Here is a 23,765-nt window from a genome sequence, read left to right as displayed (position 1 = left end):
GGGCTTTATTAACACATTCATAAACCCGACTATATATAGTTGGGAAAAAGAAATATATTTAAACATTATAATTTACTGGAATCCAGACTATACTCTTTGAATGCCTGGCTTTGCCTTTTGACCAGCGTGTGTTAGTGCTGCTCAGTTCACCCTGAGCCGTGCGGGGTGGTTGGGGAGAGCTGCCACCTCTGAATGATGGGGCGTAAAGCAGAGAGGCCACGGAGAGTGACCATCACCAGCACTGCAAGGCTGCAACAGCTTCAGCCTTCGGCTCGGTGACAAGTTTAAATATTGCGGATTTCCTTGGGGATAAGGATTTAATTAAAAGACCTTGCAAAATGACAGGAGAGAGAATTGTTTTGAGGTTTGTTATTTGTAATTTGGTAATTTTTCAGACGCTGGAAATGTGGATACCCACAAGTTAACATATAAGCGACTTATGTATCCTGATGCTTGATGAAGTGGTTTGGGGCCTATTCAAGAGCTTTGCTTCAGGTGTTAAAAATGATTATTAGAGGCATAAATATGGCTTAGATTAATGACTTCTAGCTAATGCTGTATATGCTGGGATTTTCAGCATGGTCTACAGAAGCTGCAGGTCCATCTTGCACTGAACAGCACCACTTCCATTAGGTTCTTGGGTTGGGTTTTTTTTTTGGAGGGGGGTATAGTGTCTTATTTTCCTGCTGATCCATCCTGCTTTTAAGAACATTAAGCTGGGGGCCAGCCAAGGGGGTGATGAAATGAGAAGCAGGGAACTGGTGGCATGTGCCCTTTGGGCTCATACCCATTAGACCTTGCAGGAGTGAAGCAAGGATAGAAATACTGAGGAAAGCATAGCTTCCTCTGCTGAAAGCAAAGCAAAATGCCTTGGCCAAAGAAGATAAAATTAGGAGGGTCTGGGCTTGATATGAAGCTTGGTGGAGAAACCAAACTGTTGAACCTTTGCGTAATGGTTGTGTGGTAGATGGTGCATGGAAAAAGTCTTAACTGACCTTCACTGCAGTCGCTAAGGGTGGGCTGGTTGTCCACTCTTCTGCACTGTGACTAGCAAGTGTAATGGCATTTAAAAAAAAAAAATCTTTGTTTATTATTGCACGTCCTGAAGGATCAGCCAGACTTAAGGCCTCTTTTTCCTCTTAAAGTTTGATTTAAAGAACAGTCAGGGAAAGGAAAGGTGGGGATGAACGACCTAGTCATGTTGGGAATGGGGTTTGCCCACAGTCAAGGGTGTTCAGTGTGCTCTAATATTCACCTTCGGATATTAATGATCCTCTGGTTTCCTTTTGAGTTCCTTGGGGATATTTCTGTTCCTGCATCCCACAGCTGAGTCCGAGCAGGCGGTTTGGCTGTGGTCGAGGGTAGCAGGGAATGGCCACACTGACCCTATTTTGGCTGGAGCCTGTGCCCAGCCCAAAGCCAGGGAGTTTGTTTCAATGAATGCTGCTTAATTTGCTTCAGTATTGATGTGTAAGAAAGAAAAAGTGGCTATTGGCCACTGCTGAGTGGGGGTGGAGTTATAAGCTTAATACCAGCTGCCTCTGTTCCAGGTTTTAACAGGTAATTAAATAATTTAGGATCAGATTAACACAAAGATTAGCCTCGTGGTTAAAGCCTTGGTCAGACATGGAGGAATTAGGGATTTAATTCCTCCTTTTGCCACTGTTGGCTCATCAGTGAGCCATTCACCTCTGCTCTGTTAAAACGGGAAGCAATGCTCCTTTCTGGTCTTGTTCAAGGGCTTTACGTGCTGCTGGGTGCAGGCTTTTGGGGCAGCCTCTGGTCTGATTTTGGTCTAATTTTGGCTCCTTGGGGTTTGCGTCTGTGTACTGGATATATTGCCACCCTCTTCCAGAGCAGCAGGGACGGAGCTGCTGGTCTCTTTAGGGAGCCCTGTGCATCTTGAGTGAAAGAATGATCCTGTGTGTAATGCTGCATAGTAATGTTATTCATAAAACAGCAAGGAAAAAAAAAAGCTTTCATAAAGCAACAGCTAATTCAGTTCTCAGATGAAAGCCAAGCCCAGCGCGAGCTTGTAAGAAATACCCTGTAGGGCCTGATTTTGGTTAGTCTAGTCTCTGTCCTTCTGTGCACGATGCTGTCATCGCTCCTAACAGGAGATTGCTGAGTTTAGATTTGGCTGAAAAATCAAGGGCAAGTAAATAAACCAATTAACTGGACAGGAATAAGAGTTGCTCCCGCGTGAAGCTCATCTTTCTGGAGAGAGCTGGAGACTTTTACGCTGCTTAAGTCCTACTCGAACTGGTGCTCTTTGTGAGCTGTAACACAAGTGTCTGTAGGGCTTCAGGTGGCTTCTCACCTCCTCTTTGATTTCCAGGAGCAAGCAGAGGTGAGATTTGTGCACGTCTGTGAACAGAGCTGATTTCCTCTCCTGCTGGTTACCTGCGTGGTTTGCACTTTGTGCAATACCCAGGCTGTTACTTTAATATCTTGCTTTGACCTAATCCATCATAGTTATGGAGGTAAAGAGGATTTTTCTTCAAGAGGAAGATGAATTGGATGTTGTGTTTGGAGGCTCACAGCGGCACAGGCGGGTGCTTGGATCATCCTTTATAAATGAGAAATTCTGCGCAGGGCACTGGTATGGGTGAGGGCTGCTCAGAGGGCTCCAAGCAGGGGCTGGAGCACCCAGCCTGCGATATGCTCACGGCTGGTCGCTTCTGGAGGAGGTCCAGCTCCCCTGGATGCCCATCACCTTGCAGTAACTGCTGCGGGAGCTTTTGGCAAGCGGTTGCCGATGTGGCTTGCAAGCGGTGTCGTTCTGTTAACGCACAGAGATGGTGAAATCTTCTGTTTTCACGTCGCGCTTCCTTCGTGAAAACAAGCTGCACGATTTTAGCTAGAAGATGATGACTATGAGCAGCGTTGAACTTGTCCAGCGCTGTACACTTCTACGAGATGACCATGCTCTGGTGTCAGCCGGGGCTCCCTTGCCAAAGGAGATGATGTTCGCACAGGTTTTGCCGTAACAGCAGCCGAGCTTTTGAAGGACGGGTTCTTCTGCAGACGTTTTCTGTTCCTGCAAACCCCTCGGCCCCACCGTGGCCGTTTTTCGCGGGATGCCGTATGTGCAGTGCTGTGAGCGAGGTTCACATCCCTGGTGGGGACCGGGCTGATGTCAGGAGTCTGGAATTCACATCCCCTCCCCCTTGTCTTTCCCTTTTTCCCCTCTCCTCCCTAAATAAATGTTGGAGGCAGCTTAGGAGCTGGCTGACTTGAATCTCTTGGAGCACAGGGAGGTAGCTGGAAGCAGAGCTGGAGTTTTATTGTAATTTTAGTTGCTTAAGTGCAGCTAGGGCTGTATGTATGCAGATTTCTGTGTGAAATAACGTGGTTGAAGGCAGTGGGAAGGTCCAAGTGGCAAGGACAGCGTAGACAAATGTGTGTCATCCATATACTGTCTAACAAGAATGAGAGGTGAGGAAACATTACAGCTGTATGCTGCTCAGGCCAGGCGCTCTCAGCTGGTTTATTATCTGCAGTGTTGACTTGGATTTGCCATATGTTTGTAATCTCTCATTGAGGGCCCAACTTCTCAGGATTGTGGAAACTTCTAAAAACTGCCTAACAGTGTACATGAATTTTCCATGCAAATATTAGGCTGATCTTCTTGGTAACCAAAACTTTTTATATTGTAGAAGAGCTGTTCATGCTATTTCTTTCCACTGCTGGGGTGTCTGTGTTCAGTGCTGATGTGCATGCTGTATGTAGCCCTTCCCCATGGATGCACCCAGTTACATATGGCACATCCCTTGCAAATCCTTTCCCTCTCTTTCCTCTCTGGTCTTGCTAGTAATATGCTTGATCCCAGTATGAGGCCAACTTTTTCTTTCCCTTGCAAGATTTCCCCCCCCCCGTATTTTCCTGCCTTTTGAGATGTGTTGTTTTTCTGCGGTAGCAGTAATGCCACACACCTTCCCGAATGCAGCTTGGCTATTTGTGATCATTTGTGAGCTGGTAATAAGCTTTGCACCCTTGGCTGCACAGTGTGGCAAGGTGCCCTGAGATGCTGATGGAAGCTGGGACAGCCAGCCCAGGGGGTTGGTCTTGGGTATCATTGCAAACATCAGACTATCTAATGTGTGGCTGTCCTTGAGGATCTGAATAATATCACTCTTTGGGGAAAGTAATAGATCAAGTGGCAAAAGAATACAGCTGTGATATATTGTCCAGGCAAGGCTAAATGAAGCTGTCAGGCAGACATTTGCTTTGAGCACTGCTAGGGGTTTGCTGAGTTGGGTGGTTCGTATTTCTGACAGCACTTTGCTTCAAGTATCGAGTCAAAATTCAAAATAATTTCTTTTAAGCATTTAAAGTCAGAGCTGGTTATTCCATTTCTGGAGATAGCATCTCTCCTGACGTGAGCAAGACCAGATTAGGAAGTTAATGAGACGTATTACTTGCATTACTTAATCGATGTTCTAGAGACCTGAACATCTGGAGGTGAACCAGCCCTGACTTTGCTGGCGTGGGGAGCACTGGGTGTCAGACAGGCTGTCTTCATTACCTAGCTTAATGTCTGCAGCAGCAAGAGCCTCAGGATACAAGCCTAATGGGATGTGGTCGAGGAGGGCTGTTGAGGAAAGGAGCCTTTTGCTCCGTGTCATTAGTCCAAATGCCCGTGCAGCTTTTTCCTCTCCTGTGAATATGTGTGTTTTGTTGGCTGTCTGGCTGCGTGCTTGTATGCACTGGCTGTTGAGCAGAAATCCCGGTGTCGTGGTGGGGAACACCTGGCAGAGAGGGGGAATTATTTGATGGGACTTGCCTGGGCTTGGGCCGGGTTACAGAGGGGGCACTTGGCTCTCTGCAGGGGAGTTGCGTTGCATCCCTGCCCCGTGTCGCCTTGCGTCACCCTGGGCAGGGTCAGACGCCGGGCACAAATCCTGCCAGGGTCTGGGCGAGCCTGCAGGCAGCGTCACCAACCCGTGAGCACCAAAGCACTACGCCAGGGTGCTGCTCTGCCCGAACTTGTTTATAACCCGAGGCATGGCTGTGGGTTTACCTGTTATCCCGGCTAGTGTGAATTTATATGCGGTTGTTTTGTAGGGGGGGGGTGTAATCCTTCGGGGAAGCTTGCTCAGGTATTTGCTTCAAAATAACTTTTTGGATCAACCAACTTAAGAAAAAAGAAGGGAAATGTTTGCATCGGTGCGATGGCAACCTCTTGATTTAAAGCCTTTCTCTCAGATCATGAATTTCCTGTCTAAGGCTTAATCTTCAGGATGTACTTGAATGATGGAGATTGGGTGAAGACATCCAGAAAATATAACTACTGTAGCTAATAACATAGTGTATTCTCCATTCCTCCCTAGTGCAGACAGCTGATCAGCTGTTCCTCTCTGCATTGAATTAGTGTCTTTGACCAGCAGTACGGCGTCCCAGCTTTGAAGCTGGTATTAACATTGTACTTGCAGATGTATTGAAAACATATTTCATCTGTTTTTAAAATTGTGATGATTGATTTGTGTGATGCAGGCTAATACTGATTTGGAAATGAGCAAGTGCCAGTCCTGTTGCCTGCTAATTCTTGTTTTCTCCTTTTCTTTTTACAGCTGAACCTGCAGACCTCTTGAAGGTATTAGATTTTCATAATTTACCTGATGGTATAACAAAAACAACAGGGTTTTGCACAAGCAGAAGATCTTCGAAAGAAGCAGACGTTGCTTATAGAGTAACAAAAGATGCTCAGCTTAGTGCACCGACAAAACAGCTGTATCCTGGTGAGTCTGCAGCTTTTTATTTGTCATATGGAAATACCTGCTCCTTTTCTCAGATTCCGCAGGCACATATAGGGCACTGCGTAATTCCTTCGTTTTCCAAGTGCGTTTGCATGCTCCCTGGGCAGGGAGTGGTTCTGTTGTTTCAGGGGGCTGCAAACTTTCAGCCACCAAATAACATTGCAGTAAGTTGTTCTTTTATCACTGCATTTGCACATGGTGGCGGGTTTCACTGCAGAAGATGTGGCCAACGCCTACATCTGTTCCCTCCTGTACTAGAAAGTTTCTACTGTCTCATTATCACACAGTGACATCCAGCTGGGGAGAGAGACTTGGAAGATGCAAAGCAAAGCAGACCGTGTTTTGTTCTGTGTTTGTGGAGTGCCAAGCACAGTAGGGTTTTATTCTGTGGCTGTCGTGTCTCTCATAACACAAATAATCACCATATAAAGATAATACACTGCCCCACAAGAACAGATGTCCCAAGAAGAGTTGTTTGAAGAAATCGGAGGTTCATTAGAGAAAGCCAGCAAGATGCAGGAGTTCACAAAGCCCTTGAAGAGCATATGGGCTACTGACTGTTTTATTTGTCACTGAGAATGCACTGGAGTTTAATTTTTCAGGCCAAGGGACAATCACTACTGTAGAGTAAAATGTACTTGTAAAAAGGCTGGACACATTATGGACCCAAACTACTCTCTGCCCAAGAGCTTCGGTCTTGAACATGTAGTCGCCATCAGAAGTCTTCCTTCCAAAGCCATATGGGAGCACTGCTGTATCCCTGTTTTACATGGGGTGCTGGGAGTAGGCATGGTAGGACTTTGTAGGTTTGGTGAGAAAATTTCCTTTGCCGAGGAAGGTTTAGCAATGAGGCGGAAAGACGTTGCGTGTAACTCATCTGTGAAGCAGTGTATGACTTACGCAAAGCAGACAGCCACATCCTCCTTTGGTGTTTGCGAGAATTAATAACACAAAATGCATTAGCTAAATCGGAGGTAATGTGGCATGCCACTACCAATGTTTTTTAATTAACATACTGTATCTATCAGACCCAGCCTGTCAATGGCCTAAATGAGGGCTCTGCGGCTGGACTGCTGATGTGGTTGCATCCTCCAGTCCTGTATTTCCTTCATTGCATGTTATCACTAAGGTTATTTTCAGACTTCATTATTACCCTGCTGTGACACTAAGCAGGTGAATTATATTTAAGCTGTAGTGAGCAGGAGCATACCCTGTGTCTTGCATACAAAGTGAGAGCCTGACGTGTGCCTGGGCTGTGGGTGGGTAGCCCTCCATGGTCAACCCTTAGCGAAGGAGCTAAAAGCCTGTTTCCTTGCCTGCAGAAGCGCAGAACAGACCCCGTATTTGTTTTTATTGCTGCCCATGGCAGGGCAGTCCCTTCTGACTATAGATAATATCATCGTCTGCCCAACTGCACTCCTCTGCCAAGTTGTGCCTTCGTGTCCCAGAGGACTGTGCCTGTGGATGTGGGGAATATTCATCCCAGGGACAGGCAGCGAGGGCCCTGCAGTGGCCCCTGAGTCCACCCATCTGTCCCAAGGCAAGATCAGCTGAACCTAACCAGTGTGCGTTTAACTGCTGTCATGTACTCTCTTTCCATGTATCTGAAATGACTTGAAGTTTTGGCCCAGCTGGTATCGTCAAGCTCAGAAGTGCTTGAAGGAAATGGTTCCAGTTTAGAATATACAACTGCAGTGGATTTGAGAGCTTTCCAGTAGTTGCTGTAGCTACTGTGAAATCTTGCCTGATCGCCTTTGTGGTATGGAAACCAGCAAACAATGGTGACCATGAGATATAAAAGCAAGAATGGAGTAATCTGGCTAATTAACGTAGCAAGGAGACTGGATGACACCACTTATGACAAAGGTTAACACAACAAGACAGCATGCGGGACTGAATCGTGGTCACAGGAGAGAACTCAGCCTTGCAGGATATTTTCTTGCTTTTGTCCCACCTTACTACTTGTACGTCCTCATTGAGTTCTTGGTTTGCATCTACCGTCTTCCTTGGGTGAGAAGATGTGGATGGTGTTTCCTTGGTGTCATCAAGCAACTTTTCCATCATTTCATCATCCGGACAACCGTGGGGTGATTGAAGCAGCTCTGTCCCTCTCTGGAGACTTCCAAAGTCATTGAGTCTGCTGCTTGCTAAGGAAAGAGGAAGGGAAGAGCAAAGTAAAGAACCCCCAGTGTTTTCCATCAGATCCACAGATGTTTCCTCAGTACATCTTCATAACTAGATGTGACTTCAGCTCACACCACCAAATGAATGAGAGAGGAGATAAAGATAACAAAGTAATTGCAGTGCAATGTACCAGGGGAAATGTGGTTTTAGTGATTTCATGTTAACAGGCGGGTGGGATGTAGCATAACTTTCCCTCTCTGCTATAGAGCACCCTAGGCAAACGTACACCACACATAATATTTTGTGCTAATTAGAAGTTGGTGCTTTTCTAAGATGGTAATTTTATGGGCTTTGCATTCTGCTTCCACAGCCAGCAAAGCAAGATATATATATATATAAATATATATAAAAGTTTGTCTGGTTTTTTTCAAGCCCACAAGAGTGAGAAGATCTGCTGAGATGCTGTTTGTCCTTGCTCCCTAAATAAGTTCTGCTTCCCAGCAAAAACCATGCTTTTCCAGCAGAGGCAAGAAAGGCAAAGTTTTCAGTGGCAGCCAGCAAAATGTCATTTGCATTCTTCTAGCAAACTCTGTATTCTCCACACTGCTTGTGGGTGTCTGCATATATATATTTAAGAGCTCAAAAATCTCTATTATAGCTTGAAGAGTCATCTCAGAGGAAAACAAGCCGTTCTAAAATTGAGAGTCTTCTCAGATGAAGAAAAAGGCCAGAAGTTGGTGACACCATTGAAGAGCTGTTTTCCTTTGAAAAGTGGCTCTGGAAATGACACCATCTCACACAACAGATCTGCTTTGTGTTTGTGTCAGGAACTGGATCAGCTCATTGTTTTTGCTGATTTTTTTTTTTTCCCTCTCTCAAGCAGCTAAAGCTTTCCTGTCCTTCCCACATCAGCAGCAGGGCTCTTTATTTTAGGCTGTGTTTGGATACACCTGCAGGATCTGGGCTAGGAAGGAGCTCCCAGCTGTCCCTATTTTGAAGACCATGAGATGGTACAAAAGATTTAATCCCTGGTCATGGTGCTGAGGAAAGAAGAAACTCAGCCTGACTCTAGTGGTTTGTGTATTGGGGCATACCACAGATGCAGTTTGCTCAAGTGAAGCTAATGGTGTCGACATGCTGCGTGGGATGGAGGGATCTGCGCCCACCCTGGACCTCCTCAGCTCTTTCCGTGGCCCCGTCTGCAGAATTGGGGTCTTAAATCCTTCGCTGCCTCGCGGGAGGTCGCGCATAGTGAATTTGAAAGGGATTTGGCCACGGGGTAAAAGGGCGATGCTGAGCCAAATTCAGCATCGGTGCGGTGCCGTTAAGTGAAGAGATGGATGTGCAGCATCTCTCAGCATGAGCTCATTTGATGTGAATTGAATATAAGGGCTTAATCCCAAACCCATTGTTGGGGGGGTGTCTCCATTGTCTTTAAGGGGATTTGGGTCAATTTCTGTGTGCTTCATATTTATTATGATGTATTTATTAGTATTGCTGTCTGTATGGATGCATTTTCATACATCATTCAATGGCCTGGGTCATTTCTAGCTATGACAGTGAAGGCATTGTTATTTTGCCAGGACAGCAGAGCAGTAACAGAGTAATGTCAGCTATAATTCATCCATTATGGTTATTTGGGTTGAGAAACTCACATCACCATGGAGACATTTTAATAATAATGAAAAAAAAATTAAAAGCAGCTTTTTAATGAGTTGGCAGCTTGTCCAAGTTGAAAGGTACTGTATTGTGGATTCATAATGAAATTTTGGACATGAACTATTTTACATAAAAGGCCCAAAACTGTAGCCTGTAATTGGAACCAGGAAGGCGTATGGTCTTGATTCAGCTCTACAGGAGGATTTGTATAGAGCAGGAGAGAGATAAAGCTCAGTGCATCCTATGGGAGGCATGATAATCAGATGCCTGCATTTGCCAAATATCTGGGTCTGTGTCCTGGGGGGAAATCAGGCTGTAATTATGGCATTTAATTACTGACTGCGAGTCCTCTATTCAGAATACTGCTTTATGCTTCTTTCCAAATGTTATTTAACTAAGGTGAGGGATATTAACTTGGTACAAACAGTGTGTGTCTCTGTAGGTATCCTCAATATCCCCCTCGGTGTCCTCTGTTTGTACAAGCTGTTTTGTAGCAGTGCTGGTTTTTGACGCAGCCCAGCCTGCTTGTGCATCCTCCGCCCCACGGTATAGCCCTGTGCTGGGCAGCTAGATGTGTTTAAAACACTGGTTTGTTAATAGAAGTTAAAGCAACTCCCAGGCAGAAGAGGAGAGGGTGAGCTCATGGCCTCTTTGTGTTTGAACTTGCTAGCTTTGCTGTGGTTTGGAAGAATTCCCCGCTCCCATGTTCCTGGTCCCCTCCCTGGGTCAAAATCCCTTTTGCAGCCCTGGGATACCATCTAAGAAAAGGGTGAAGGAAATCTCTTTGAAGCTTATGGGCACCGCGCTTGGATGTTTTTTTGTGGTTTATATGGCTATGCATCTGCAGTTTAAAAACGAGCCACTGTGTCGTTCCCTGCATGCCACCGGCTGCCACACATGTCGATAGTCCCAGCACACACACACGCGCGGCAGTGCCCACGGCAGGGCTGCCCCACTTTACTCTGCCCTGCCGTGGTTTAAGATTTCTCAAGCAGATACCCAGCAGTACAATGCCATCCTTGTTTCTGAAAGCCTGGACCTTAAAGGAAAGATACCCTGCAAGTCTCACGCTGCTGAAATGCAGCATCTGAGGAGGTTATGCCCTGTAGGTACCCTCTGTTTCCATAGGTCTCACCTCCAATAATAATTTCATCCAGAAAGCTCCTTTACTAATGCTTCTGGTCTTTTTTTAAGATGTCCGATTTGGGATGTGTGTCCAGGCTTTTCAGTTTGGACTTATCTTTCCAGCCTGAATGGCAGAGAAAACCCAAATGGAGGTGTTATATCCTGCACAGGGTGTGACTTGATGCCCATATTGACTTGAAACCTGAAATGTGTTCGTCTGGTGTTGCAGGGGATTGACCTTTCCCCTGCGCGGAGCATTGCCTCTGTACTGACAGTACCTGCTCCATACTTTAATGGCTTTAATCCTCCAAACCTCGCGAAAAATACAGACGGGAGTTGCCTGAGATCAGACAGTGTTGCTTTCCTGAGTGGAGAAGAAGTTAGGAAACTTGTTAGATGCTTTTTAATAGGCAGACAAATTAGCATCTCCTACTGATTGCCAGATTTGTTTCTGTTTTCAGATTTTCTTTGTCTGCACCAACCCTGAAAGCCAAAGCCACAGAATACTCTGTTCTTGTCTGGAATAGACAAAGCCTGATGCAACTTCCCTACTCCCTTAAATAAAACCCTTCAATATTGTGTGTGTGCCTGACTGGCATGGGATGCTTGATTTCCTCTGTGCCTCTGACATCTTAAGTTAATTTGGGGACCTCATGATATATGAAACAAAGTTTTTGCCTTGTCTCCTAAAAAGCTCTAGAGCACACTAAAGAAGGGTTAGGTGCAAATAATACAGATTTAAACCAACAACTTTCTTTTTTAAAAGAAAAAAAACCACTTCTGTTTCCCAAGCACTATGGTCTCATCCCAAAACAGTAGACCCCTTGCCTTCTTTTGCTTGCAAGTTCAACTGTGGGGTGGCTTTTGGCTCTGTGACAGATTGCAATAAGGGGTGGCAAAAGGCTTTCTGATCGTAAATGAATGATCCTGAGAGATGCTCAGTTCTGTGCTTGGGTTTTTAATGTGCCATTAGAGAAGGTAGCTCTTGGGGGACGCTGCCTGGGACGCTGCTCTACACTGGCTTTGCTGGTGCAATCTACTTTGGGTTGCAGCTCATCCCAACCCTGTATTGCAGTAGGCTTTGGGGGAAAGCCAGATCTTCACCTGGCAACTAAGATGCTGCCTTATGTAAATATTTAGGGTTGCTGATGTGCACACATCTGGAGGGATAAACCAGAGGTCTCCCCATGGGTTACTAGACAAGAGGACTGTTTCTGTAGGGATTAATTTTCAAGGAAACCTGACTAACCTCTTTGCTTTTCCACTCCAGCTTCCCCATTCCCAGAGGACTTCTCCATTCTAACCACTGTAAAAGCGAAGAAAGGAGGTCAGTCCTTCTTGATCTCAATTTACAATGAGCAAGGGATCCAGCAAATTGGTGTGGAGATGGGTAGATCTCCTGTATTCCTGTATGAAGACCATACAGGAAAGCCAGGCCCAGAAGACTATCCTCTCTTTAGAGGCATTAACCTAGCAGATGGCAAGTAAGTGAAATTTTGTGCACAAAGGAAAAAACAGTATATTGTTTATATCATACCAGCATGTTGAACATCGTGTAAAATAGGAGTCACGTATATATAAATGTATATACACACCTTTGACTACTGCCGAGTGTCCCATTCTTGAATTTTGCCCTTTGGTGACTAAATACTGTATATATAAAAAGTGTGAATCACATAACCAGTCAGTGCAAATTGTCTGATGCTTATGGGGATAGGAACACTGGTGACTTTTGCTGCAAAGGGCCTTAAGAAATCGGTTTGTCTTGCAAAATCCACAACAAGTCTTTTGCAGGACATGAGGAGGGTGGAAGAGGGGGCTAGCCAGGAAATTATTGGTGTGGTTCTCCCCCCCCCGCCTCTTGTTGAAGCCAGAACTGGCACGCCTACCTGTTTTGGAGGGATGAGAAATGAATGGCATCATCTGTCAACACAAGCTTTCTATTTCAAATGAAAACTTTAGGATCTGCCCAAGGATGATTTTCATGTGTTTGCAGATGATGGCTGGTGTGAAGGTTTGCAGAACATCAGTTTATGAAAGCTGCATTGTTATACAATCATTAGCTCGTTCTTGAAAGCCCAAGGCTCTGTTTAACACATTTGTGGACTGTGTTCTTCTAGGTGGCACAGAGTAGCTATCAGTGTGCAGAAGAAAAATGTCACCTTGATTTTGGACTGTAAAAAGAAGATAACCAAGTTCTTGGACCGAAGTGACCATCCCATCATCGACGTCAATGGCATCATTGTATTTGGAACAAGGATACTGGATGAGGAAGTCTTTGAGGTAAGTCATGACAATGAACAGCTCTGGAGATGTTCCACAGAGCCGATGAGCTGGGTTCCTGTTGATGAGGTATTTACAGCTCATTTTTGAAACTTGTATTGGATTTTTGTGTAATAGAACACTGTTGTGTGTAACAATTTTTTTCTAAGTTTTTGTTTTAACTAGGTAAATGCTTTCTGTAGTAACAAAAACAGTGGACCAGGTGACCTGTTGGAGTGAGCTCCTCTGGTTCTCTGGTTTCATGCCCTTGCTGGGGTTCTCAACCAGCCCCTGCGCTGGGATTTTGTAGGTCTGTAGCTCTTGTGCTCTTGGCTTATTTAGCATGGGAAGGGCTCACAAGGTTTTCATTCATCCCTGTTATGATTTAAATAAAGTTGTAGGGGCAGTAAATGAAGGCTGAGGAAAGCAGCTCCCTTGCAAGTCACAGTTCACTCTGGGGCTATAGGAATTTGCTCTTTTCCCATGCATTGGCCATTGATTCTTGGTTTCTTGCACGATGACATAAGGGGACTCTCCTCGACAGCTTGTTTGGCAGCCCTGTCACCTCCCACACAGCAACTGCTTTTAAAAAGCAAACCCAAATCGTGATGGGTGGAATGTTCCCATGAGCAACTTTGATTTAAGCAGAGAGATGGAGGGAGGATTATTTATAGACAAGGTACATATGGTAGAAGTTCTTCCCATAGTTCAGCAGCTAGTTTAATATATGCATTTCACTAGCAATCTCAACTTTTGTGGTCTGCTGCACTTCCGAGGCTTTCATGTGTATGAGAATCTTGTCCCTGATAGTTCTTGCAAGCTAGAATTGCTTCTCTGAAATCAGTACCAGTGCAATGGTGTGTAAACTAAGATCTATTGATCTCTATCTCACTTTCATTGCATTTATGTGGAGGAATAGCTGTATCTCATGGGCCTCCCCAACCCAGCAAAGTGATGGGGAACATCTCCTATAGGTGGATAATTAGAGCTGTAGTGAAGCCAGCTCTTGTCTGCATTTTGCTGTCACTCGGAAGGAAAGTTCCAGTCTGTTTAACATTACCAACATCTGAGAGCTGGTCTGCTGTAAACAGAGCAAGAATGCATAGACTAGATGTTGCTGCCAAAATCCCAGTTACAGAGTTAGAGCTGAATCTCTAAATTGTATTAAATTAACAGACATTCCCTGGGAAGTTTAACAATTAAAATGGAAAGTAAAAGCTGGGTTTAATGGGCACTGGAGTGTCTTTCGCAAGCGTTGGACGTTCTGCCAAAAATTTAAGCAGTCGCCCTGGATGCCGCATTTTAAGTGCAATTGTTATATGAAGTGGTGAGCTTTTCTGGGGAGCCGCTGGACCCAGGGATCTAGTAGAACCACTTAAATAACTTGGTATCACATCCAAACTGGATAAGAAACTTGCACTTTAGACTATTTCGCTTTGCAAAGTAACACAGTCTCCATCACTGCCCCTGAAGCTTGAGATGTTCCCACGTGGCTTTTAGTGCTCACCTGGATTTAGGACTGCTGATTCCTCTGTCAGGCAGGGGAACACATGTTTATGGGTGGCAATATTCTCCCAGCTCCGCTGTTGGCCCTTCCCATGGGGCTGGCCACAGCTCCCTTGCTGGAAGGGACTTATCTAGGGGTACAAGCTCAGCGGGCTTGTGAAAACTCCATCATCTGGGGAGGTGGGGTAAAACAGAGCAAGCGTTCTCTGCTGGAGCTCGTTGCCTGTTCTGGGTGCAAGATGCAGCTACAAGATCGTTGCAGGAAATTACTGAGAACTGGACGATTAGCAAGTATTTTTTTTCCTCTGTCTTATAACCTATGTACTGATATTGTACAGCTTGTTATAAAAACTTTCTAGTTCTGGTATTTGTCCTTTTTTCTTTTGTCATCCTCATCAGACAAAGAGGGTTTTCAGCATATCCACACACACACTAATCAAGATACCAGCAGCTTTAAACTGAATGTAATTAATAGGTTTCATGAAGGCAGCGGACTATAACCTACTTTCCTTCATATCTCAGCGACTCAATTTCCGTTGGCTTCTCCTTTCTTCTTTCTGCAAGCCTAAGCAGAAACTGTGTAGGGAAACTGTGGCTCAGAACAATAGGAAATGGGTATAAACTGTTAAAGTTGCGTATTCCTGGAGAGCTGATAATTTCTGGACTGAATGCAGAATGATGAGATGAAGCTGCTGCTGTCCTGTAAGCAACTGCTCTGCAAACCTCTTCCCCAGTGTTTTCTGCACCCGTGGAATTGCCTGGCTCTTAGATGTTTGTCGCTTTTGCTGGAAATTAAAATAACCCAGTTAGCTGGGAGCGGGATGGAAGGCAGTGTTGGGGAGGGCTGAGATGGGTTGTGTCTCAGCACGAGTCAGCAAGAGCTGTATGTAGTGGGAATTCATATTCTCCTTGTCGGGACTGAAATAAAATAAAACACCAAACACGTTTTGTTTTGAAAGTTGTTATTATTTAAGCTCCAGGTCTAGCTGGGGTCGCAAGCAGAGCAGCTCTGCTGTATTTGTCGATCGAGTGCCCAGATGGGCAGAAAAAGCCTGGCAGGAAAGGTTAGAGGAGTTTCAAAATATTTCTCTAGCACAACATTCTTCCAGTGGAAAAACGACTTCCTCTCATTAAAATTCAATTAGTTTGGAGGCTGTGTGGATCTCTCTGTATGGCAGGGGGAATGCTGGGTAGGTTTGAAAAGGGGCCAAGCCTGGAGCCTAGGTTGTACAAGTTAAGTTTTGTGCTGAGCTGTTGTTCAAAACACAAGTTTACAAATGTCAGGACAGGCTCTCGCGCCGGGGTTGGGAGGCAGCGGCTGGTTTCAAGCTGTGGCTGAGAGGATGCTGTTGTGAGACAGCAAAGGGCTTTTTGCAGCGAGAGAGGAAAAGAGAAAAGAAATAGCCCAGGGTGCAAGATAAACACTTTTTCTCTGCTTGCAGGCTGTAGTAAGCAGTGTTCCTGTGGCTACAGCAGCACTGGAAGGAAGTCAGAAGACATGTGAATTCATCTCGTTTTTAGAGGGATTAACTGTCTCTTTTGATGTGCTTTTTTTAAACATACATTAGAAACCAAGTCCTAGCACAGTCTAATGGTTAGGCATAGGAATAGAGAGAGGCTGAAGTTTGGGAAAGTCCCTTTCCCAGAAAGCAAAGCATCTTCTGCCCCAAAACCCAGGGAGACTTGCCAAAACATCCTGGTGATGTGATGGCCCCGCTCCTGCCTCTGCAGCGATGAACCGCAGGAGCTGTCTGTTCAGTGCCTGCCGTCTATGGCGAGAGTCGCCTTTTTGTGCAGGATCCCATCAGTTCTTGGGTGGATAACAAGAAACTGGAAGCGTGAGCCCATCTCTGCTGGCAGCAGCGTGTTGATCCCAGGGCTGATCCCTGGCAGCCTGTGCTGGTGAAGAGCCGAGAATGAGTTGAGCGCTCGTCAGGCCAATGTTTTGCTCGTTTAAGGGTTTACTTGGCTGTTAGAGGTACGCTTCTGCTGTGTATTGTACCCATGAACCGTGGCTGTGGGCTATTTGGGTGCTTTGTGGGCTTTCATCGGAGATTGTCCTTGGAAGATGCTTATGGCAAGGGTTTTCTGCTCCATGTACAACTCATCGCTGGGTTCAGGGGACAGCATCTGTCTCCCTGGGGCTTGCTCCTTCCATCAGGGCGAGCGGTTGGGCTCAACTATGGTCTTTCTCCCATCCCAACCAAAGCTTGGCAAGGCTTTGACATGTTTAGCCAAAACGGCGTGCGGCTCGCTCAATCCATTTGACCACCGTGTCCTGGGACCTCGCGGATGGCATTACCCCATGCGTTGGCTTTTCCAGCCTGTTTGCCGTGGTGGTCCGGTGGTAAAGCAGTTCAGCTGGCTCTGGGCTGAAGGAGTCATTCTGGTTTAGCAGATGTGGGTTGAAATAAAGTTCAGGTCCTGGCTCAGGAAGGTCACCGGTGCTGCGTTTCAGTCCCAGAAGTGGCTGTATTACAGCAGTGAACAGAGAAATCCCATAACCCGCAGCTGGAGGAGCTTTATGAATGGAAAGTGCTGCTCAACGTGGCAGGTGAATGTTACCGTCTCTGGGCTGGATGAGGTGAACTTAACCCCTTTGCAGTGGTGTTTTGAAGCATCTCCTGTAATCCCAGAGAAGTTTGGCTTTGCAATAGCGTGTGGCCCAGCCCTGTTTTACTGCTTAGCGTTACTCTGTAGACCAGCGATGGGCTGATGAACAATATGAAATTCATTCAGGCCTTGCCAAAGTCCCAGATAGTGACGTGTTTCATATTTCTGCTGGATGATCCCATTTTGTCTTCTGATTTGTCAGGAAGAGACTACTGTGCTGATAAAAGTGCTGTACAGCACCTGGCTGGCAGAGCTGGCACTGTTAAAATTGTGGTGTGGACATTGGTAAAAAAACGAGTAGGTTTTGGTGAAACTGCTGCGGGTACCCTAGTAACAAGTGAGTATGTTTGATGTAAATTATTTTGGGTTCATCTGTTTAAAATTTTGCAGGATTGTCCCACAAGGTAACTGGTGTTCTGACCCTCTGGAAAGAACGTTGTTTTGCAGTAGTGTCTGGTATTGGTGTAGATGAAATTAGATTTCCCACAAGTGGAAAAGCTCAGTGCATGTGTATATTGCTTTTTAAGGTTTATATCTTTTACTGTTGGCTCCTTTGGAGACAAGAGGAGCTTATTTTGTCCAGCTGAGTACCATAACTGTGTCTCATTGGTCTAGTTGGTACTGTAAAACCAAGTGGTTTCCTCTGATCCTGCCAAACAAGGTGCAAAGTGAGAGGGCCTTGGACACCTGCAGACACCGTTCTGCCAATGCAGTGAAACGGTGAGGGGCTGACAAAGTATGTGTTATTACCTTATGCCAGAGCTTGTCCTGGGATGAGATATGGTGCGCTGCTGGGGTTTGGATGATGCTGAAAAGATGGTGCTTTTTATTTTCTTTCCTCCGTTGTGTTTTTTGAAGACCACTGGTGAAATCAAGACATCAGCGATGGAGGGAAAGCAGTTTGTGCTGGGGTGAGCCAGAACGCCCGGGCAAGATGCCAGAGGTGCTCTTAGGGCTGTTGAATGTTTCAAGGCACAAGAAGACAAAGCAGAATAGACGCTTCAGTGCTCTTAGCTGAGACATTGGGGCCGTTCAGGTGCTGTGTTGCTCTTAGGTTGAAATGCCAACTCTCTTTTCATCTTCTGCCTTGTTTACACTTAAAAAAACCCAATTATCGCTGTGGTTGATAATCCCAGATTTCATTTCACTATTGTCAGGGTTTTCTCCCTCCCTTCCCGTGCTCTTGGCTGTAGCATTTCCAGCTCTGGAAAGTGTTTTTATTTTTAAAGTTTCTGCATGTTATTCTTCCAAGACGCCTCTAAGGTTGTAAGATTGGATCAATAGCTTTTGCTTTAGCAAAAGGTGTACAAACGAAAATAGGTTCCTATACGTGTAAGTGCATCTTACAGTATTTTTTTTGTTTGAGGCTGGAGAAGGTTTAGGGGCCCCCCTTTTGCAGGCAGATCTGCTGTTAACGTGTCAAATAGCTACTCTCCTGGAATAGTACGTAACATTATGCTGCTAGTATAACGGGCTTTGGGGAAAGCCAGATTAGTGGTGATGGCAAAATTTGCAGACTTTCTCTGCTCATGGGGACAAACGTACTGTGGGAGCCTCAGGTCTGAATCGGTGCCTGATTCGCTTCTAGACCCAAGCTTGCCTGGGCATGGCTGTCTTTGCTGTTCCTGTTTGCAGGAGGGTCTTGTGCACATGTAAACAGCGGTGGCAAGGTATGGAGCACACAGGAACAATTATTTATTGGTTTACAGGAGAAGCAGCAAGGTCCCCAGTATCTTCAAACCAGCAGCATCATAGTGGCTCCACTGACCTCAATGAGGCTTCTCATGAGCGCAGCGCCGAACCCATCATGTTCTGCAAGATCTGGGCTTAGCCCAGAAGGTCAGGAAGGAGCTGGGCAGAGCACATGCTTATTAAGTTTTTGTTAACCTTCAAAAAGCATTTTTTTTTAAATTTAGTTAGGGTTTTTTACTAACCTGAATTTCTCTGTCAAGATGCGCCACAGATACATGCTCCGGTGTATTTTTCCTTACCTCGGCAGACTGCTGAAAGAAGCTAATTTACAGTTCTGGCTGCCTGCTTTCCTGGCCCTGCCAAATCTGATTTCACCTCTTTTGCTGTAGAGCCTTTCAGGGAGTGCAAAGAGTCGATGTTTTACACCACCGGCATATACCATGGTGTGAGATGATGGAAAATAAAATGTTCTGAGCCAGCATTAGGGTTCTTTATTGAAGATGTCTGTAGCTTTCCCCAGTCTCCTAATAATTCTCTATTTAGTTGCTGGTTTTCTCGTCATTTCTTCTGCTTTTGTTTTTTCAAAGGGATCCTCTTTCGTGAAATGGTGCACTTGAGACATATGGATTAAATCACAGAACTAGGCTCTTCCAGAAGAGCAATGCAGCCTAGAAAATGTCTACAATTATTGAAGATTATGCCTCTGGATGGGTTTGCAATTAATGGTGAGATTTTTGTACCAGAGTCCAAGCAATGCAGTCAGTCTAATCAAAACCCAAACGTGATATTTGGCTCCAGTTGGCAAGGTCTCACACACAGCATCGTCTTACACAGGTGCCCAGGGACGTCATCTGGTTTTATCAGTGTGTCTGTACCGAGGGAGGGGCAGGACCAGATCCAGAATAAGAATTGCAAAACAGCTTGTAAAAGTTAGTCTGTGTTTCAGGTGGTTTCACTTCAACCCTAAACTGACACCGTTTCATCTCACCTCTATCTGTCAGGTGCCAGCAAGGAAAGTGAGGGTTTGGGTGGAAACATCAGATCAATTGTTTGCATACACTTTGCTGAAACTCTTGTTTTTCATTTAGATTTGCTGGGTAATTGGCAGTTTAGCCATCTGGACTTTAGTCAAGCTTTGTGACTGGGTCAGGGTTGCCTGTAATGATGTAGCCGTATTAGTCATGATTACAAAATACACATATTGAATGTTTCTAACTTTTTTGATTTGGGGGTTTTTTTTGGTCAGTGGTAAATTCCATTTCGTAAACTGTAAAAGAAACTGTGCATTGGCGTGTGCAGATAATTACTGCAGTTTGCTGGTATCAAATGCCTTCAGGCCTCTGATAGCACACAATGCGTGAGGAGACATGCTTTATTGTTCAAACAGACCATAAAAGTGCTTTTATTGATGTTTAACAGTTACGCAGTGCATCATTTATCTTTTAATATTGCCAAGTTAAACATCAGCCTAGGAAGCTGCATGGTCTTATCGCTTCTTGCAGTTTGTTCAGAGTCAAGCCACAGTCTTACAAGAGGACCGGCACGGGTTTTGTCTCAGGCTGGGGGCTGTCGATGTTACTGTCAGGGCAATGGATGTCTCTTACTGGGTGGGGGCTGCTTCTGACTTCCAGCATTACGCTGTACCAAATGGGCTCTGCTGGGCGTCCGGATTTCCATTTCAGACGCCCGCATTAGTTAATGCGAATAATCCTCCTCTGGATCTTTGCAATTGGCAATACACAGCGTGTGCTGTAATTAAAAAAAATAAGGCAGAGTGATGGCCCTTATGCTCTACTGATCTCGCTTGAGGTAGCAATAAGGGGAAGCTGTGGTTGTCCAAAGCACTTCGTATTCCTTGTGTCCATGGAAAGGAGATGGGGAGAAAGCAGAATCCCAGGAAGCCTGGCAGCTTTAATAACGCTGTGCGTGGCTGCCTATCCTGGCATTGGTGCTGGGGTGTACTGTTAATCTCGAAAGGGGATTTAGTCCTTTTGGTGTCATCCTGAGTAAGGACCTTTTAATCAGTGCTTTGCTGTGCAGTCCCATTTGTGCAGTATCTGTGGGCAAGTGTGAAGCTTAGCCTGTTGTTTAATATAGAATTTTCTTGGGTATAAGCTGAATATCTCGAGCGCTGGCAGCATCAGACAGCCCCGAGGAACCTGGTGGTGAGACGCAGCTTGTGGGGAGCCCTGCTCGCCCGTCGCGAGCCGGAGCGCAGCGACGGGATGATGTTGTCTGCAAATGGGAAAAGGCACCCAACCCCAGGCAACGGCTTGTGGAGGGCTTCCTCCTCCCGATTTTGTTAGCGAAGCCTGGGGAATGCTGAGGATATGGAGGACTTGGCACTCATTAAAATCCAGGGTTAATGGCTGGTGAAGGACATGGGACCTCACCCTGGTCTGAGGAACCACAAGCTTCCCTGCCTGCTCCTGGCCAGTGGTCGCGATAGCAGGGATGTGCCGTGACTCCAGGGGCTACTGAAGTGGGAAATATTTTTATTATTTTATTATTATGGTTCAAACAGGCAGGGTTTGGAGCCTGATGGTTGCCTTACTAGGGATCCCTGCAAGCTAGTTGGTTTGGAAGAGCTTTTGCCGTTGTGGAGGGCATGGAGAAGGATGCCGAGTGGGAAGTGGGGGGAATCGTCAGTGGGGAGGGATGCTGAGCGATGCTGTGCAGGGCTCTCCATCGCTGCTGCCTTGGGCCACGGCACGGAGAGGACAGGCAAGCTGTTGCCCAGCTTTCTCTGGCCTGGGGTACCTCCTGCAGAGGGTGGTGATCAGTTGAAACTGCTAAGGAGGAAAGCTGAGTGGTCTCTGGAAGGCAAAGCTCATTCTTCAAACCAATTTCCATCCGCCACAGGGATTGCGGGGTTTGGGGAGCAGAGTTGTGTCTCGTTGTTCCTGACATTCACCTGGCAGAGTTTTGTATTTAAATGCTGGCAGGCAGCAACCCAGGCAGGCTCGTTATACATGATGGATGCTCTTAGGTGTAGTGTCATTACTCTTTCAGCTGACAGCTTCGTTTGTAGTTTGCTTCCCCCCTTGGATAGCGGGAGGAAGAAGGCGGGGGCTCGGTTTCTTCCATGGAAACTCTGAGGTGCAGAAGGTGGATTGCTGAGCCCAGACAGGGTGATGTAATGCTGGAAACCTGCCCCTCTCCTGTGACATCATGCCAAGGTTCGCAGTGGCGTCGTGGACATGAATGCCTGCAGGGCGGCAGGACAGGGCTTCGGGAGCAGAACAGGCACTGCCAAGGGACCCGGAGCGTGTTAGAAAGGCACCAAAGAGGAGAGCAAGTGGACATGTTTGGGAAAGATGATTTTCCTCAGCTTGAGCATGGGGGAAAAGCCAAATACTCATGCTATTGGGGAGAAGTTTCCAGCTGAACTTTATTGGCAGCATCACTATGCAATATGGAGAAGTGATTACTGAGAGCAATAGCGTGCCACTGGCCCAAATTGGTGCATGTTTCCCCTTCCCTGCTAATTTGGGAACCTTGTTCTACGTGGGAGGTGATACAAGAATTAATCTTATTTGCATAAAAGTGGATTTCTGAAACAGAAGCCTGTGGATAGGAAAAAATCCTATTCTATGTACAAAAAGCTTGATTTGCATTGTTGCAGCAAACTGTTATAGGAAGTACAAGCTCGTCTGAGCCAAACTCGTGGGAGAGCCACTGCGATGAAGAGGATGGAGAGTGCTGAGCTCTGCAGCAAGCTGCTCAGGCAGAGAGCTGGGCTTGTGTCCTTGTTGACCTGGCAGGGCTCAAGCTGGTGTTTCTTTGAAATTGAGGTCTTAACTGCTGTTGTCCTGCCTTTGCAGGACAGTGCTTGAAGTCTGTCACTTCTTTAAGCTAGGTTTTTATGCACATAGCCTCTCGTCGCAGGGAGGACAGAGTAAACCCAGCATGGAAAAGACTATCCTAACTTAGAAGCCTTTTAGTTGACTTTGCGTTCAACCCATTCCCTTGTCATTTAGGTACGAACAAATGAAACACATGTTCCTTACACATGGTGAGGCCTTTTTATTTTTTTTTTGAGGCAGTCTGGGCTGCTTGCCAAAGCCCAAAGGAAAATCCTAGCCCACTCCAGACATCCCCAGTGTGCAGGTGTACTACTTTGACAGAGCCGAGCAGGATTGAATGTATATGTTCACAATAAATACATCACCCTGGGGATGGGAGCTGGAAGAGGGTATTCCTAATGAGTTGTGCAGAATATTGGATGTGTATTTGTGTGTATGTGTGTTTTCTGTTCCCTCCAAGAACACGGAAAAAAGTCTCTAACCGTGGGCTCATTGTTCTCCACGCACAGCCACATACTGGCTGTGGTTCAGGAGGTCAAGTCTGCTTGAACAAACAGTGCTTTGGCCACTGAAGCGAAATGTGTGGGGAGATGAGAGAATTTGTGGTGAATATTACTTTTGTGCACTGTTCTCTGCTCTGGAATGTCTGCAAACATAGCAAGGTTTTCCTGAGGCTTTGATGCCTTGCATAAGCAAATTTATCTGCAAATTATGTTTACCCTCTTCCAGCTTGCTGCTCAGAACACCGAAATCTGAGCTGTGATGCTCAGCTACTTCTGGCTGTGCCGGTCACGCTGCATCCGTTCCTGTTCCTTAATGGGTTTTGTTCAGATAACAGCATTTCTGGGCTGAACTTCACATCTGCTCTTCAGGCCGTAGGGTGTACAAACCCAGCTCCCTTTCTTGGGATGAAAAGCTTGGGTAGTGCCCAATTAGCTTTGTTCTGGGAGCTACGCAGGATTTTGTGTTTAAACGCAAGACTTTTTGAATGCTGAATTTGAGATGGGAGGTGCTGCACAGAGGTTCTCTTGCAGGAATAAACCAAAACCAAATCCTCTTTCATGGACAATTAGCAGTGTTGAAACATAGTTGCAGAAGTACTTTGGAGCATGGAGGCGAGAGGTGTATGAACGTCGACAAAGGAGACGGTCCACTTTCCTGGAGAAAGAGGGAGAAGGTTGTATGGACAAGAGGTGTTATGCCTACAGATGCACACTAC

General features: G+C 45.9%; 1 protein-coding gene across 1 annotated transcript in view; it reads left to right on the top strand.

The window, feature by feature from the left end:
• COL5A1 (collagen, type V, alpha 1) overlaps positions 1 to 23,765 on the top strand; it is a 156,309-nt gene that overhangs the window by 31,526 nt on the left and 101,018 nt on the right. The window contains exons 2-4 of the mRNA XM_010570808.1: positions 5,574 to 5,741; positions 11,938 to 12,151; positions 12,788 to 12,950. Coding sequence (XP_010569110.1) covers positions 5,574 to 5,741; positions 11,938 to 12,151; positions 12,788 to 12,950 — 545 coding nt within the window. The remainder of the gene's footprint in view (positions 1 to 5,573; positions 5,742 to 11,937; positions 12,152 to 12,787; positions 12,951 to 23,765) is intronic.

Source organism: Haliaeetus leucocephalus, unplaced genomic scaffold, assembly GCF_000737465.1.
Source record: "Haliaeetus leucocephalus isolate CR32 unplaced genomic scaffold, Haliaeetus_leucocephalus-4.0 Scaffold306, whole genome shotgun sequence".
Taxonomy (NCBI): domain Eukaryota; kingdom Metazoa; phylum Chordata; class Aves; order Accipitriformes; family Accipitridae; genus Haliaeetus; species Haliaeetus leucocephalus.
This window is presented reverse-complemented; position numbering and strand designations above follow the sequence as displayed.